Source organism: Gekko japonicus, unplaced genomic scaffold (assembly GCF_001447785.1).
Source record: "Gekko japonicus isolate JY-2015 unplaced genomic scaffold, Gekko_japonicus_V1.1 scaffold1, whole genome shotgun sequence".
Lineage (NCBI taxonomy): Eukaryota > Metazoa > Chordata > Lepidosauria > Squamata > Gekkonidae > Gekko > Gekko japonicus.
This window is the reverse complement of record NW_015164181.1, coordinates 212205-228141: the sequence shown is the minus strand read 5'-3', so window position 1 is coordinate 228141 and position 15937 is coordinate 212205. Positions and strand designations below refer to the sequence as shown.

At 42.4% G+C, this 15937-nt stretch overlaps 1 protein-coding gene across 1 annotated transcript in view; it reads right to left on the bottom strand.

The window, feature by feature from the left end:
* SMOC1 (SPARC related modular calcium binding 1) overlaps positions 1-15937 on the bottom strand; it is a 94092-nt gene that overhangs the window by 19349 nt on the left and 58806 nt on the right. The window contains exons 8-10 of the mRNA XM_015407974.1: positions 5910-6102; positions 4173-4255; positions 1325-1430 (exon numbers count right to left, since the gene is read on the bottom strand). Of these exons, the coding sequence (XP_015263460.1) occupies positions 1325-1430; positions 4173-4255; positions 5910-6102 (382 nt within the window). The remainder of the gene's footprint in view (positions 1-1324; positions 1431-4172; positions 4256-5909; positions 6103-15937) is intronic.

Sequence of the window (15937 nt, the reverse complement as noted above, 5' to 3'; positions counted from 1 at the left end):
TGCAGTGTCACAGTACAATCCTAAACAGAGTTACACCCATGTAAATCCATTGAAGTCAACGGGATTAGAAGATTGTAACTCTGCTTAGGTTTGCAATGTTACAGATAGTTCATAACAGACACAGACAATCATCATCATCAACAACAGCATCCTTTGGATTTTTACCTGTGTGAATTTAAACCATCAAGCATCAAAACAGCACAGATACAGCTTTCCCATCTCCTTAGCAGGGTAAATTCAAACATTCGTTTCCACAAGAGCGCTTACCCCGCCGTCAGTCCTCTCAATCATTCAGAGCAAGTGGCATGGCACAAAGTGGAAAATCCTGGTGGGGATCAATGGTTTTTACAATTTAAATCACATCACTGAGGGATGTCCAGTACCCAGTCATAATGCTGCCCTATCACACGTGTCATTGACATTCTTTGGATTCTCCCATGGTGTTTTTTCAATGTTGCTAGGCAAAGTGGTCACATTAAAATGCAACCACACATGCACATAGAAAAAGAGAGAAAAATGAAAGGGGTGGGACAAAAAGTAATGATGGGAAGGGAAAGTGGAAACAACAGGAAATTATGCAGAACTTCAGGTGCAGGGCAGGAGATAACTAGCTGCGAAGATGAAGAATTAATGCGGAACCCGTGCACCAGACCTGGAGCAAGAAAATATGCAGGGAACCAGAGGTAAGCTCCTAATGCGGAAACAGTTTCAGCTACGAGTCATCATCAAATGCAAAGAAATCATGTTTTGTACATGATTGTGAAAACTAGGCCTGCATGTATCAGCGAGAGTATGGGCAAATAAAACCTTTGCCATCACCATTAGATGATATGAAAGCCACATAAGTGTAAACTTGCCTATGTGTTCCAACCAATCTGTGAATGGAGAAAAGAATCCTTCCCCATGAAATAAATGTGGACCCTGCTGCTCTATGTGTGTGTGTGTGTGTGTGTGTGTGTGTGTGTGTGTGTGTGTGTGTGTGTGAGAGAGAGAGAGAGAGAGAGAGAGAGAGAGAGAGAGATGAGCAGTATCTAAATTCTAATTACCAGAAGATTTTTTTACCAGGCCTTTGAAGAGCAATGAATAAAGTAATAGATAATAGGTTAATGTCTCATTTTATGAATAGAGAATGATACTTTTCAGGTCCTTGGGAGAGTAAATGAAGGTGGCTATAGCAGTTTATTATAGCAGGCTCTGGAGTGGAAATGTCCCTTTTGTATTTCTGTACTGGAATGAAAAAAGACTACAATTCAGAAAGGAAGACGCAACCCACCTACAGATCTTTGTTTCATTTTAGTTTGGCTCGAGTGCCTTTCAGACTCACCTTCCACCTCCAGCAGGTGCTGCTGAGTTAATGGCTTGTACCATGTCTGTTGTCAGAGCATCCAGTAAACTGGTAATAAATTCTACTTTCTTCCCTTCTGGGCAGCCTGCAAAAGGAAGAAAAGGGCTATTTTGAAAAAATGACAAAAAGGCCACATCTGCATTATAGTGTAAGCCTCAATCTAATTTGAATGGCTGTTGTTAACTGCACATTTGCAGAGTGTGTATCATCCATATATCTAATTCTCAATATGGCCTAATCTGTGGATGCTTAAACCCAGAGATTGGAGATACGAAGACACAGACAGATCTTTCTACAAACCTAAAAAAAGCCCCAGGTTTGCAGAAAAAATTAATATATATATGTATTGCATTGAGGGAGAGAGGTTAAAACCCAGTATGGCTTGGTGCTTAGAATTCAAATCCCAGCTGTTCCATGGAAGCTTACTAGGTGACTTTGAACAACGAAAGCAACTGCACTGTACATAAATTGAATTAAAAAAAAATCAGTTCTCTGTGTTTGTGTATTATTTAATTAATTTAATAATAATAATAATAATAAGACAGGGGACTAACAATGTTCATAGGGGATAGGGAAGACAACATATATTCATTTAATTGCACACACTGTCACTGCACTGTGTAAACATCTTCTGGCTTGGCTCAGTCATTTTCTGAATGGCTGCTTGTCAACGAGGCTTCAGGACCCGTATGTCACATCACCACACTGCCACCGCCTGGCCAGAAACATCCACTGCAGGGATTTTTGTAGCCGAGAAGTTCTTCCACCTTTTCTGAACCTTGACCAGGACGTCCCGACCGTCAGCTAACACCCTCCCACAAGGGAAATTGGTGTGCCCACCCTCTCTAAGGAGTGGTTCCCATTTTATCTACTCTCCGAAGCTTTCGAATCGCTGGGTGGACGATGAGCTGGGGACAACAGGCTGGCTGCTCACACCAGCTCGGGGCTCAAACTAACACAGTTTGGATGTTAAGACCGTGGGATATACCCACTGTGCCACCGCTCTTATACAAACATAAACTCACTCATTAAACATGAAAACAATAGGAACCTCAAAAATCCAAAATTGAGGAGCCAATTAAAAAAACAGATTCTGGATACTTTTAACAACACCCTGTTGTGAGGATAAAATGAAGGAGGAAAATGATGGAAGCTGCTTTGGGTCACCATTGTGGAGAAAGGTGAGGTATAATTGAAGTAAATAAATCTCAATATAGCCAAAGATGGGGGCAGATAAAAAATAGACTAGCTGGTGCATAGCAAGGACAGAAAGAACCAGGGAAATACAGGGGTTGCCAGGAGGGGAAAAAACAGGAAATAGTGTGGGAAGGGGGATACAGGGGAAAGTGTGGCACCCCCCTCAAGTCCTAAAGGGTTCCCCACAGCACAACTGTGCCTGGTGGCCATACTGCACAACTGGCACATAGTTTTACCATGTGAAGGCTGCAAGGGGGAAGGAAGGCCAGAAAACTGAAGATGAGGGCAGATAAAGGTAGGTTGGTGGGTGGGAGGGAGGCGATGTGGGCTGCTAGGAAAGGGAAAGCAGAAATAATGGAGAAAGACCAATGAGATGCCCCACACAATCCTTGTGGGTTTCCTTCTTGTAACCCATTTATTAGTAAAATGTGAAGTGTAGTTTCTTTTTCTGTGGTACAAGCTTGCGCCTCAGCATAATGGGGCTGTTCCAAGGGCTAAATATTTGCCTGCCTGTAAAGCTTGCTAGATCATTGCAAAGAAATGTACAAAAACACATTCCCAGTACAGAAAAAACACTGTTATACAAATGGATACATTCTGCGTAGTTTTGAAACAAACAAACAAAAGCTCTCCAAACAAGACAGAAAAGTGGGGGAAAGACCTCAGTGTCAGAACAGCTCAACCACACCAAATCAGGATAGGCAAGACGAGGTTAACATGGAATTCTAAAGACACAGATTTTTAAACCAGAAGGACAGATCCAGAGAGCCAGAAGCAGTGTTGCTCTTTCCTTCCCCCATGTTCTGCAGCCCCTCGGCTACCTGAAAAGCTGGTTCTAGGTGCTTGGGGCCCTCAGGGACAGAGTGGGATATAGCACAAGAGGATGTAACTTGAGAGAGAAATGTGTGGAAACTGCAGGGGACTTTTGAATCAATGGAAGTGCACTCCATCTTTGCAAGGGCTGCAGGACATGGGGGAACATACAACTCACAGTGTCAACGTTTGCTTTCCTCTGTTCAAAATGACATGACTGAATCCACCCAAAACCAATTTCTGGTAGAATCAACAGTAAGTAACGTATCTGGGGAATCTCTATAGGGTTGAAATATGGTATATTAATTGAAAAACAGACAATTATCAGATTGTTCTCAGTGCACATATTTGTGCACCTTCAATTGCTCATAAGTCAATGATAAACTAGTATTAGAAACCAGTAGTCATGCATGCTGGATTGAATATCTGAGTAATTTATCAGCCATACTACAAGACTCTATACAAGATTACTTGAGTGAATGGAAGATACAGAGGAAATGAGAGGAGCCAGGTAGTAAGTTAGTCAACAGTGCTTTCCACTGTCCATATAAATCCCATATTGATTTTAGACTTGAGATGGGGAAAGTGATCTCTTCACAGGTATTTTCTGGGCTTGTTGAGGAATATAGTGGTAAGAACACAAACATGAGCACAGATATAAAACCTAGCTAGAGCCCAAGCACTGAAATCCACTGGTTGGCTGTCGCTAGTGATCTCCCAACCATCATCCCACCTCTATTGATCTTAGCTTTTGAACTTGGGGACAAGCAAGACAGATTGCCCTAGTAAGACAAACAGGATTCTTCTCCATTCTGACCTGGAAGTTCTCTATCCTTGAATGGGTCATCAATTTCTGTGCTCTTTGATCTGGCATCACTTTCACACACAGGGGTCTCATATCTAGAAAATGAAGAAGTAAGCAATATGTTCTTAAGACATGAACTTCACATTCCTCCTCTCCTGTTGGAAGTTCTACAGTCAGCTGGGCTTGCATTAGGAATCCTGCCTCTTGCAAGAACTAGCTCTGTAGCATTTATTCCTCTGCCCATTTTTAAAACCACTTGTAGGAAGATAGAGCAGATGTCACAGAATGTGGTGGAAGAATTGAACACAGAAATGCGAGGGTAGGAAAAGCAAAAGAACAAAACCTGGAGGTGCTAGAACAAGAGTTTTCTTCCATCCTGGCTAAACAGTCTTTCCCCCCAGGACCAGGGTTAACAGCTGAAAAGGGATAAGAACATAAGAAGAATGGAATACAGGGCCAAACCTACACCAGACAGTTTCTAACGAGTCAGGCGAAGGTTCCCTGGACATGACTCACTTTCCCCACAGCTACACAGCAGCTGCGGGGAACATCATTTTAAGTCTGTGTGGGCCCAATTTGACTTGGGACCATGGTGCAATGGGAGGAAGGGCTCCCCCCCCCCCCCCCCCCGTTTCTTGAACCGAAATAGAGCGATTTGCCCATTTTGGACCAACATGTGCACAGAATACTGCACATGCAGTTCTGAACTGGAGCAAAGATCTTCCCCCCCGGAAAGTTTGGCTCAATAAAACAGCATGGGAAGGGAGCTGTGACCCTGAGCCAAATTAACTTTTAAAATGACACTCCCTGTATTAGCTGTGGGACTGCAGGGAAAGCGGATCAGGTCTGGGAATCCTCACCAGGCTGGTTATAAAAGGACATGTGTTGTTTGGCACTTAGCAATTGCTTGGCAGACTGTGAAACTCTCCAAGACCTCTAGGGTTCCACACAAACCTCCCAATTCTCTCAAAAACACAAGTGAATCAGAAATTCTCTCCTCAGCTGTATAGAGCTAAGTTAAGTAATTAAGATAGTTAAGAGAAGCAAAACTGAGAGAAACAGAGGACCTTTTCTCTATTTACCCATCAAAAATTTGCTTTTTACCGAAAAAACTAAAACAATTTGGGGGTTGTAATTTTTTTGCAAAACAAGAGGAAATGATTAAACACCACTCTATGCTTCTCTCCCTACCCAAACCAGTCCCTCTTTGAAATCACAGCCATAGCAGATGGAACAAGATATCCCACTCCAAGTCAAGAGGTGAAAGAAAACTCAGAGATGTACTGCAAAGCACAATAATTCATTTACAAACTAAGGGAAGAGTTCATATGCATAATTTCTTTAAAAGTTTATACTTAAAATTGTCAGCAGGCTAGGCTTAAACCAATTGTACTACAGCTTAAAATGTATTTAACCAATTGTATTAGAGCTTAAAATAGGCAGGGAGTATATCGAGTTCTTTAAACTATGTAATAACATCAGTGTTTAGACACAGGCTAACTTAAGACATAATACTAGTTATATTTAATATAAAATACATAACACATGTTTCAAAACATAAGCAATGTCATTTCTCCTCTCTGGGAAAAACGCAATATATCCTCTTCTGCAATTATGCTTTTCACTAACAGGAAAATATTCTGTGCTACTAGACTGAGAGTATGGGGCAGGTAGTGATGGCAGGGCTGAACTTAAAAAACACACCTTTTTCTCTTTATTTAAATGGAAATCAAAGAAAGTTTTTCTTACCGTGTGGATGTGCCAGGTAAGGGACGACCTGTGTCTACCAGCACACACCAGCAATATCCTGTGGACTGATGGCATTGCACTGGCTTATACAGCCCTCCAGGAGCACATTCAGGTATGACAATCCCCTCACGGGGGTTCTGCCGGGCCTCTTCTAGGGCACTTTGTCTCTCTTGGTCACAAGAATTAACTTTCTCTGGAAAAGAAAAGACAGGTAGATTACCAGCTGTGACATACTAAGAGATTCTTGTCCTACTCATCTTGGCAGTTCAGGATACTCAGGAAGAGAAGAGTGAAGTATGTCTTAGAACTTGAGTCTACAAACATGATCCTTCTCTCCTCTGTTTTATGCTCACAACAGCCCTGTGAGATAGGTTAGGTGAAGAAACAGTGACTAGCCCAAGGTTATGCAGTGGGCTAAATGGCTGAGGCTGCAATTCTCTCTTGGCAACAAGCTCCACTGAATAATATGGGACTTGCTTCTGAGTTGGCCTGCTCAGGCTTGGTGCCTGAGGCTCCCAAGTCCTAGTTTGACGCTCTGAACACCATACACCCTGGAGTTCCTTTGAAAACTATCAGAGGCTGAGTTCAGACTGGCAGTTTGCCCCGAGATAGGCACGTGCCAGAAACATTTCACAAACGGATTAAAGGGGCCGTTCACACAGGCACATCTGTCAGGCGTTCCCCAGCCATACTCAGCCTGTCTTGTAGCACATGCCTCCCGAGTTTAAAAAGTACCTGGTGAAAGTGGTAGCAAACCCTGGAGAGCGCGGTCATCCCACGTCCATCCTGTACCAACAAAGTGTGAATGCCAAAAGCCGCAATTTGCTTGTGCACTTATGTGCATAAGCACATATCTCCGGATTACCAAAATGCTTGTGCGCTTATGTGCATAATAAGCACATATCTCCGGATTACCAAAAAGAAAGCCGTGCCTTACAGCTGTGCTTCCTCCAGGGGCGGGCCAACAGTGCGAACACTGCTTTGCACCTCCTCCCTGGTATACTCCCGCACACTTCCACCAGGGGTGGGCCAACAGCATGAACGCACCTTTGCACCTCCTCCCTGGTATTCTCCCGCATCAGTTGGTGCAGTGTGACCGGGAAAACCTGGAACAGTTTGTGCCAGATCTTTTTGCCACGACTCCCTTGCACTTCAAATTGCCAGTCTGTCCTCGGCCAGAGAGTCCTCAGTGAGAAGATCACTAATGGAAGACAAGCTTACCTCAGCTTTTCCACCATTATTACTGATCCTTCCCAGTAATGCAGTCACAAGGGAGTACTGGAGCATGCTCCAGAATGAAATTAGCTTGCTTGTGGTAACAACAAAATTCAGCAGTCTTGACTGATGGTTCTGTGTGAATGGATCCTTGAATGGGAAGCAGAATCTTCTTTGATGCACAGGGTTTATATACTGATGCAGAAAAGGGTCACTGAATATAAACAGTCTGAATGTAAACGGTTGGGTCTACACGTTTCAGCACATCTTGGGGCTTAGTTCTGCTTAAGCTGAAACAGAGAAATCTACACTGGTGATGTTTAAAGAAAGAGCTTTAAAAACTATGTGTGTGAACTTGTGTAACTCTACAGGGACTTGATCAGGACTGAAGGGAAGGGAGGGAAAAACAAGAATCAGCAGAATCTGGAAAACTGAGGCCTCAGCTGACTTTACTTTCCTGACAGGTATCACATATTTTTTAAAAAAATGGTGACTGTTTCTGCACTGTACACAGACACAGGAGCCATTCATTAGGAGGCCTCCGGGCGTCCTCACAAATCAGTTACATCACAAGCTGTCAAATTACTGGAGCACCCTGCCTGACAGTAATTTACACCTTTGCTGTCAAGGTGAGGGGAGTCATTCATTTCCTCAAATGCAGGGAAAGAGAACCAAATAATCCCTTCTATGATCTGCTCTAGTTTTCCATTTGTTTGTTTAATGAAGCAAGCAAAATGAGAGAAAATAAAACAAAAATTCTCCACTGAGAAAGAAAGGAATTCCAGGCATATCTATGGGGAATTCTACAAAGCTTCTGCAATGTGGAGATTCACAGCAAATTTTTGAAACTATGTCTTTGTTCACAGAAATAGCAGATAGGGTAGTAAATCAGGGACTGAACAGATTGCAGGTGGCATATCTCATGTCTGATTGCTTGGGGGGGGATCTTAGACCATAAAATGTTACCATGTTGGGCTAGGAGAAAGTTAGAAGAGTGCCCTCCTTCCTCTTCCATTTTCTTTTTTTTTGGGGGGGGGGGTATGAGGCAGTATGCCATCATGTTTGACACAGGTTACCCTAATCACTGTTTGAGTGAAATGTGTCTTAGTATTACAAAAGCAGGACACTGTATTTTTGTACATGAAAAGGAATGCCAATCCCTTTCAGCAGCTAGGCATCAAGAACCACACACTGGCTTGAAATTCAAGTAGGCTAAGAAGAGTGTTTTCAACAAGGGAGAAAACAGCACTCTCATATGGGGATGGACATATGCCACATTTTCTCTGTTCTGGGCAAGAAAATGCATGAGAAAGACCGGAAGCACTTGTGGCTGGCTATGAAGTGACTGCGTACTCATGAAGCATTGGTGCAGACAGATCTGTGGCTACTACTTTCTCTGGCTGTACCTCCTCCAGTTTCCCTAAAACACGTTTCTCCTTTTGAAAGTCCAGCACCTTGGTTTGAGCTCCTTTGAGGGGCAAGTCTTCTAAAAGAAGTCTCTTAAAGGACTCTTGCTACATAGTATAAAGTCCTCATATTTGGTACAAAGTCCTCATACAAAAAGAAGTAGAAAAGATTAAGAAGAGGTAACAAGAATACACAGAAGAACTATACAAGAAGGATCTAAATGTCCTTGACAACCCTGACAGTGTGATCACTGACCTCAAACCAGACATCCTAAAATGTGAAATCAAATGAGCATTAGAAAGCATTACTAACAACAAAGCTAGTGGAGGTGATGGTATCTCATCTGAGCTATTCAAAGTCTTAGAAGATGATGCTGTTCAAGTTCTGCGCTCAATATGCCAGCAAATATGGAGAACGCAACAGTGGCCACAGGATTGGAAAAGGTCAGTTTACATTCCAATCCCAAAGAGGGGCAATGCCAAGGAATGTTCAAACTATCGCATAATTGCACTCATTTCACACGCTAGTAAGGTCATGCTCAAGATCCTACGAGCTAGGCTTCAGCAGTACGTGGATAGAGAACTGCCAGAAGTATAAGCTGGGTTTCAAAGAGGTAGAGGAACTAGAGACCAAATTGCCAATATTCGCTGGATTATGGAGAAAGAAGAAGAAGAGAGAAGAGATTGGATTTATACCCCGCCCTTCACTACCCAGAAGAGTCTCAGAACAGCTTACAAACTCCTTTCCCTTCCCCTCCCCACAACAGACACCCTGTGAGGAGAAAGCAAGAGAGTACCAGAAAAATATCTATTTCTGCTTCATTGACTACACTAAATCCTTTGATTGTGTGGATCACAACAAACTATGGCAAGTCCTTAAAGAGATGGGAGTACCAGACCACTCACATGTCTCCTGAGAAACCTGTATAAGAGTCAAGAAGCAAAACTTAGAACCGGATATAAAACAACTAATTGGTTTAGCATAGGAAAAGGCATACGACAAGGATGTATATTGTCACCCTGCTTATTTAATTTATATGCAGAGTACATCATGCAAAATGCCGGCCTGGATGAGTCGCAAACTGGAATTAAGATTGCCAGGGATAGACTGTAGGGAGTAAACCGTAGTGACAGACTTCACGTTCCTGGGATCCCAGATCACCACAGACTGTGACAGCAGCCATGAAATTAAGATGCCTGCTCTTTGGGAGGAAAGCTATGGCAAACCTAGACAGCATAATACAAAGTAGAGACATCACCCTGCCAACAAAAGTCCATATAGTCAAAGCAATGGTATTCTCAGTAGTTATGTATGGCTGTGAGAGTTGGACCATAAGGAAGGCCGAGCACCGAAGAATAGATGCTTTCAAGTTATGGTACTGGAGAAGACTCTTTTTTTTATGGCCCCCCGTAGGGGATTTTTTATTTCCATTTACTAAAAACTACAATGAAATTAGGGAGGGAATCTACACACTATAGGAGAAAGAAAAGAAAACCCACTAAAAACCCAAGGGTTGTAGGTCACATACAGCTTGTAAAAAAATTGCTTAACAATACTAAAAAGCCTTCTTTAATATTGAGAGTGATCAGTCATCATCATAGCTTGTGAAAACATCCCAACAAATCTGACTATATGAACAGTAGTCCAGGAGAATCACTATTTAACTTAGACACAAATTACAGAGAACAATGGCTTCTCATTTAACCTTTATTTCCCCTCCACCATTAAAAGCAACTTAACAATAAGACTCCCTTAGTAGATATAACACAATCTCATTTTCTCTTCCATTGCTGTTTTCCTCTTTCTTCTTGCACCATCTTGCTGTATCAGGAACTGGCCATCTCAAAACAAAGTCCCTTCTCCTTTTTCCAGGACTGTTCCACTTAAATTCTTGCCTTCAATCATAGGGGTTGTTCCAATTTGCTTTTCACTGCCCAACTTGAAGAGAGTCTCGTCACCTTATTGCCCAGCAGACTTAATCAGGATATAACCATGGAGGATACTCCTTCGCTTTAAGCCTCGCTTACGGTCTGCATACAGGCCCTTCGAATTGCAAATGCCCATTTGACTCTCCTCTTCAATCCTGGAAGCCCCTATGATCATTGGTTAGACGCTTCTCCAATATTAACACAGTCCTTTTAAAAGCAACAGCTGACATGTAGCACAGTTCTTGCATAGTACTTTGTTTATACCAACTGTCGACAAAGGCTTAAGACACAGTTTGCAAGAGTCTATGATTATTTCTGGTCACATGGTTAACCAGCAGCTCTTCCACTTCCTGAACAAAGCTTGGATATAGCTTGTTGCTCTTACTACGTTGTCCGTCGCCATTTTTAAGGATGTTTACTTTTACAAAGTTTGCCAAAGTCCCGAAAACTTGCTTCAATGCTTAACTGCCTCCTGGAATCTCTCCGTATAGTCCATTGCTGCTTTTAAACATGCCCCCCCTTTCTTCTAGCTCCGTAACGCTTATAAACAGTTCTTAGCGAAGGAGAGTCCCTTCTCCCCCCTCGGTTTTCCCCAGGGGACTTTCGCTTTGTTGTTTCGTTTCAACTTTAATCAAGTAGATCTCGCCAACAGATATGCTTATTTGCCGCTCAACCTCCACTAGCTTGATGGGGTGTGCGTAGCTTAGTCCTTGTCGGAACACAGCAGAGAGACCGTCGGAGCAAAAGGATGCCTCAATTTCCCGACAACGTGCCGGGAAAGAGGCGACCCTCAGCACTCCATAACTGGAGACCCTTCGCCCTCTCTAATTGCTGGTTTGCGAGCTGCATCCCTGGGAGATCCCAGGAGACACAGCCGCCATTAGCTCACAGAAACCCCGCCTCCATACTGGAGAAGACTCTTGAGAGTCCCTTGGACTGCAAGGAGATCAAATCAGTCAATCCTAAAAGACATCAACCCTGATTGTTCCCTGGAAGGCCAGATACTGAAGCTGAAGCTCAAATACTTGGGCCACCAAATGAGAAGAAAGCACTCACTGGAGAAGACCCTGATGCTGGGAAAGATTGAAGGTAAAAGAAGAAGGGGACGGCAAAGGATGAGATGGTTAGACAGTGCCATCGATGCAACGAACATGAAATTAAGCAAACTCCAGAGAACAGTGGAAGACAGTAGGGCCTGGCGTGATGTGGCCCATGGGGTCGCGAAGAGTTGAACTCAATTGTGTGACTGAACAACAACCTCATACAAAGACTTTGTCTCAGACATTCAACAGTAGTGTTGTGCTTTCTAGATGCAGGTCAGGACTTTTCTGCTCACAACCGTGGAACACAGAAAGAAGCAGCTTCAACCTCCCCTCCATGCTGTTTTTGTACCCGTAAACAGTCTCTGGGAGTTATTATTGGCTCCACTGTGAAATCCTTTATTATTTATGGAGCTAGCTACACGTACCTTTTGCAGTGGAACCAGAGCAGCTCCACAGGGTGGTTTGAAGATGGTGGCAGGCAAGGCTGAAGCCACATTAACTTGTGCAGCACACTCACAAGCAGCAAACTTGTGCAGCAAAACTCCCATCACACATCTGATACAATGGATTTGTGTCATCCACCAGCAAACAGGAGGACTTCGTAACATCTAGCAAGGTTTGTAACATCTAGCATGGCTGCTTTTTGCATAAATGACAGGAACCATTGCTTTTGAAAATGATTCCATAAATAACTCCCCTCCCATCCAATGACCTTTAAAGTACTGAACTGAAAAACAAGCAACATTCATAGAGGTACTACTATAGGAAAGTGGCATCTGTTCCTGGGCAAGGATGATTCAAGTGATCTGTGCCCTCTTCTCACAAACACACACACACACACACAGAGCGAATGGAAGATTTCTTTTTAGCTAACAAATTCAGGCCTAGTGTTGTTGTGTTTTTTTTTTTAAGGAAACATTAGCACTTATTTAGGAAAAAGAAAATTTTGAACATAAAAGATGAGGCAATGGAAAAAACGAACCCTCCTGCTTACATTAAAATTAACGTGTGCTTGAACTAGGAAGAGACATACAGGGGAAGGAAGGAGGTGAATGGCAACTTGTTCAGCATAACAAAGTTGCAGCCATTTTGAAAATGGCAGATCATCACAGGATCTTATTTTTGCTATGACCTGACAGCAGCCTGACAATAGTGCCAGTTGGCTGCTGCTGAGGAAGCAAGCCTCTGGAAGGCCGGAGTTTCCACTTTGAGATAGGAGAAATCTCCTTTCAGTCAGAGCTGCTGAGCTCAAAAACATAGCACTATTTTTATGTCCAGTGCTTTCTACACTTTAATCTATCTTTTTGAGGCCACAGACTACTCTATAAAGGTGTCTTTTGGTTTATTTGAGAACTATTTTCCCGCCTTCTAAAAAGATATTTTTCATAAATACATAATTCCATTCATTGGACTGTACTCACACAATTTCCTAAATTCATGAAGCATCCAAATCCTGTTCCCTACGGGTTCTTTAGTGATTGATGGGGTAAGGCATTCAAACTTTGAGGCATCTGTTCAGAAAACGGGCCAATTCTGCTTGGCACAAACAAACGGAAAGGACAAGGCTCAGGGTAACCCCGAATAAAAATTATGATGTCTGGGTTTGTTTGAGTTCTTTGTTACTTGAATAGAAGGCATTTCAGTTGCATTTTGAACCCAACACTAAAATGATTTCCTAAATTCTACAAATCATTGTGGCTGAATTATTGGGGTAATAACCCCAGTAAGTATTTCAGCTAGGGCTACATTGAAAGAAACATGCCTTTTAAAAATGTTGGAGCAGTTGCAAAATGAGCCTCCCTTTTGGAAATTTCTCTTGGGTTGCTCTGAGAGGTAAAGAAAGTGTCCATACATCAAGAGTGAGACAATGCCTAATGTAGGAAGCATTGCCCTCACTCTCAATTGGCTTCGTTTTCCCTCAGTGATATCATCAAGTAGCCAAAATTAGCACCATGATGTAATCATGTTCATGATACAATTTCCGAGGTGCTAAAATTCAAAAGGGAAGAACATCCCGGAAACAACTGCGCTCAAGCATGAAAGAAAATATTTATGGAAACAAACATAGAAGAACTGGAGTTGCTCTAATAGTGATATAACATGTAGCACAAGCAATTACGGACTATAATACAATGTCTAACAGAATAATATCAATCAGACCATGAAAAACCTTATCAACATTACCATCATTCAAGTTTACACCCCAACAACAGATGCTGAAGAGGAAGAAACTGAAAGCTTTTATACAAGTGTCCAGGGAGAAATTGACCATACTCCTAAACAAGTTGTGCTGATAATCATAAGTAACTGGAATGCAAAAAGTAGGAAACAAAGGAGAATCAAATACTTTTGGAAGATTTGGGCTAGGAGAACACAATGAAGCAGGAGAGTGACTCATAGAATTCTGTGAAGACAACAATCTGTTCATTGCAAACATGTTTCAGGCAACCAAAGAGGTGATTGTATCCATGGACATCACTGGATGGCCAATATAGAAATCAGATAGATTACATAATCAGAAGCAGAAGATGGAGAAACTCTATTCTCTCTGCTGAAACAAGACCAGGAGCTGATTGTGGTACAGTCCATGAATTGTTAATATCAAAAATTAGAACAAAGCTGAAGAAAATCACCAAAACTATCATAGTGCCAAAATATATTCTAAACAATATTTTTGAGCAGATTAAAGTCCATGTAAAGGACAGATTTGCATTACTAAATTCAAATGAACATGAACCAGAAGAAATATGGATCGAAGCAGTAGAAGAGTCCAGTAGCACCTTAAAGACTAACAAAATTTGTGGTAGGGTGTGAGCTTTTGTGAGTCACTGCTCACTTCTTCAGATACAGCTAGAATGGGAGTCCATCAGTCCTATATACTGGAGAGTGGAGTGATTTCAGATGTCGAACGACATTAGCAGGAAGTGCCAAATAAGGATTACACCTGACCCTCAAGAAGGCAAAAGTAATGACTGCTGAGGAATTATACAACTTTAAGCTTGACAATGAAGAAACTGAAATTGTTACAGATTTTCTGTTCCTTGGCTCAATCATCAACCAAAGGGAGACTGCAACCAAGAAATCAGAAGGAGATAAAGACTGGAGCCATGGAGGAACTAGAAAACATCCTTAAGCATAGGGATGTGTCACTGTTGACCAAGATCAAAATAGTTCATACTATAGTATTCCCCATTACTATGGATAGGTGTGAAAACTGGACAGGAAGAAAACTGATTCATTGGAAATGTAGTGGAGGAGAGTTGTACAAATGCTACAGACTGCCAAAAAAGGCAAATGGGTTCTAGATCAAATCAAGCCAGAACTCTCCCTAGGAGCTAAAATGACCAGACTGAGGCTATCATACTTGGTCACATTATGAGAAGACAAGAGTCACCGGAAAAGACAATAATGCTAGGAAAAGTTGAAGGCAGCTGGAAAAGAGGAAGATCCAACATGAGGTGGATTGACTCATTCGAGGAAGCCACAAGGGCCCTCAGTTTGCAAGACCTGAGCAAGGCTGTTAATGGTAGGGTGTTTTGGAGGACATTAATCCATAGGGTCACCATACGTTAGAAGTGGCTTGATGTAACATGAAATCCACACATTAAAGAGAAGTAATGGCAATGAATATGAATGAAAATATATGAATATTTGCATAATTTAAAGAGTTTTGAGTAGCCATTTTATTCCCCCCACCAAAGCATTCAGCCTAAAAATTGAAGCAATGTGATATTCCATGTAAAACTAATGTTAAATTCTATTCAAATGAACTTTTCCCTACCTCTGCTACTTTTTCTAGAAAGCCATGCAACTCAGGCCATTCAATATATAGGGTTGCCAGGTCCTAACTGGCAGCCAGTTGGGGGATCCTGTGGTCTCTCCTGGATCTTCTGCCATGTGCACAAAGCATGCATGGCATGATATCATCACCCAGAAGTGACATCATCACATTGCCAATGTCAGGGGGTGACACTCTAGTATTTGGGCAAAACTCTATGGTTTGTAGCTGACTTTACCATAGAGTTTTGCCCAAAAACTAGAGCATCGCCACGTGACATCAGCAAAGTGATGTCATCACTTCTGGGTGATGTTATCACATCACCTTTCGAGCCAGTTGGGGGCAGGATTTCTCCCTGCCATCCAGCCGGCCAGTGGCAAGGAAGTGCCCTACAAAAGCGGGGGTTCTTTCACCATCACCAGGGGTCTGGCAATCCTATCAGTATATGTAATGGGATCCTATGAACCAGAGGCACATGATCAGTCTCAGCAGTCTCCTGAGAATCAGCAAAGTTTACTAGCTGACTTTCTACTAATTGAAAATTACATCAGTCCAAGAGGGAAGAGGGGGTGATGCTGCCCAGTTCCTTTTCTTCATAGCAGCTACCTGTAATCCATGACATTTTCTCTGTGGGGCTCCTGTGACTCCAAGCCTCAG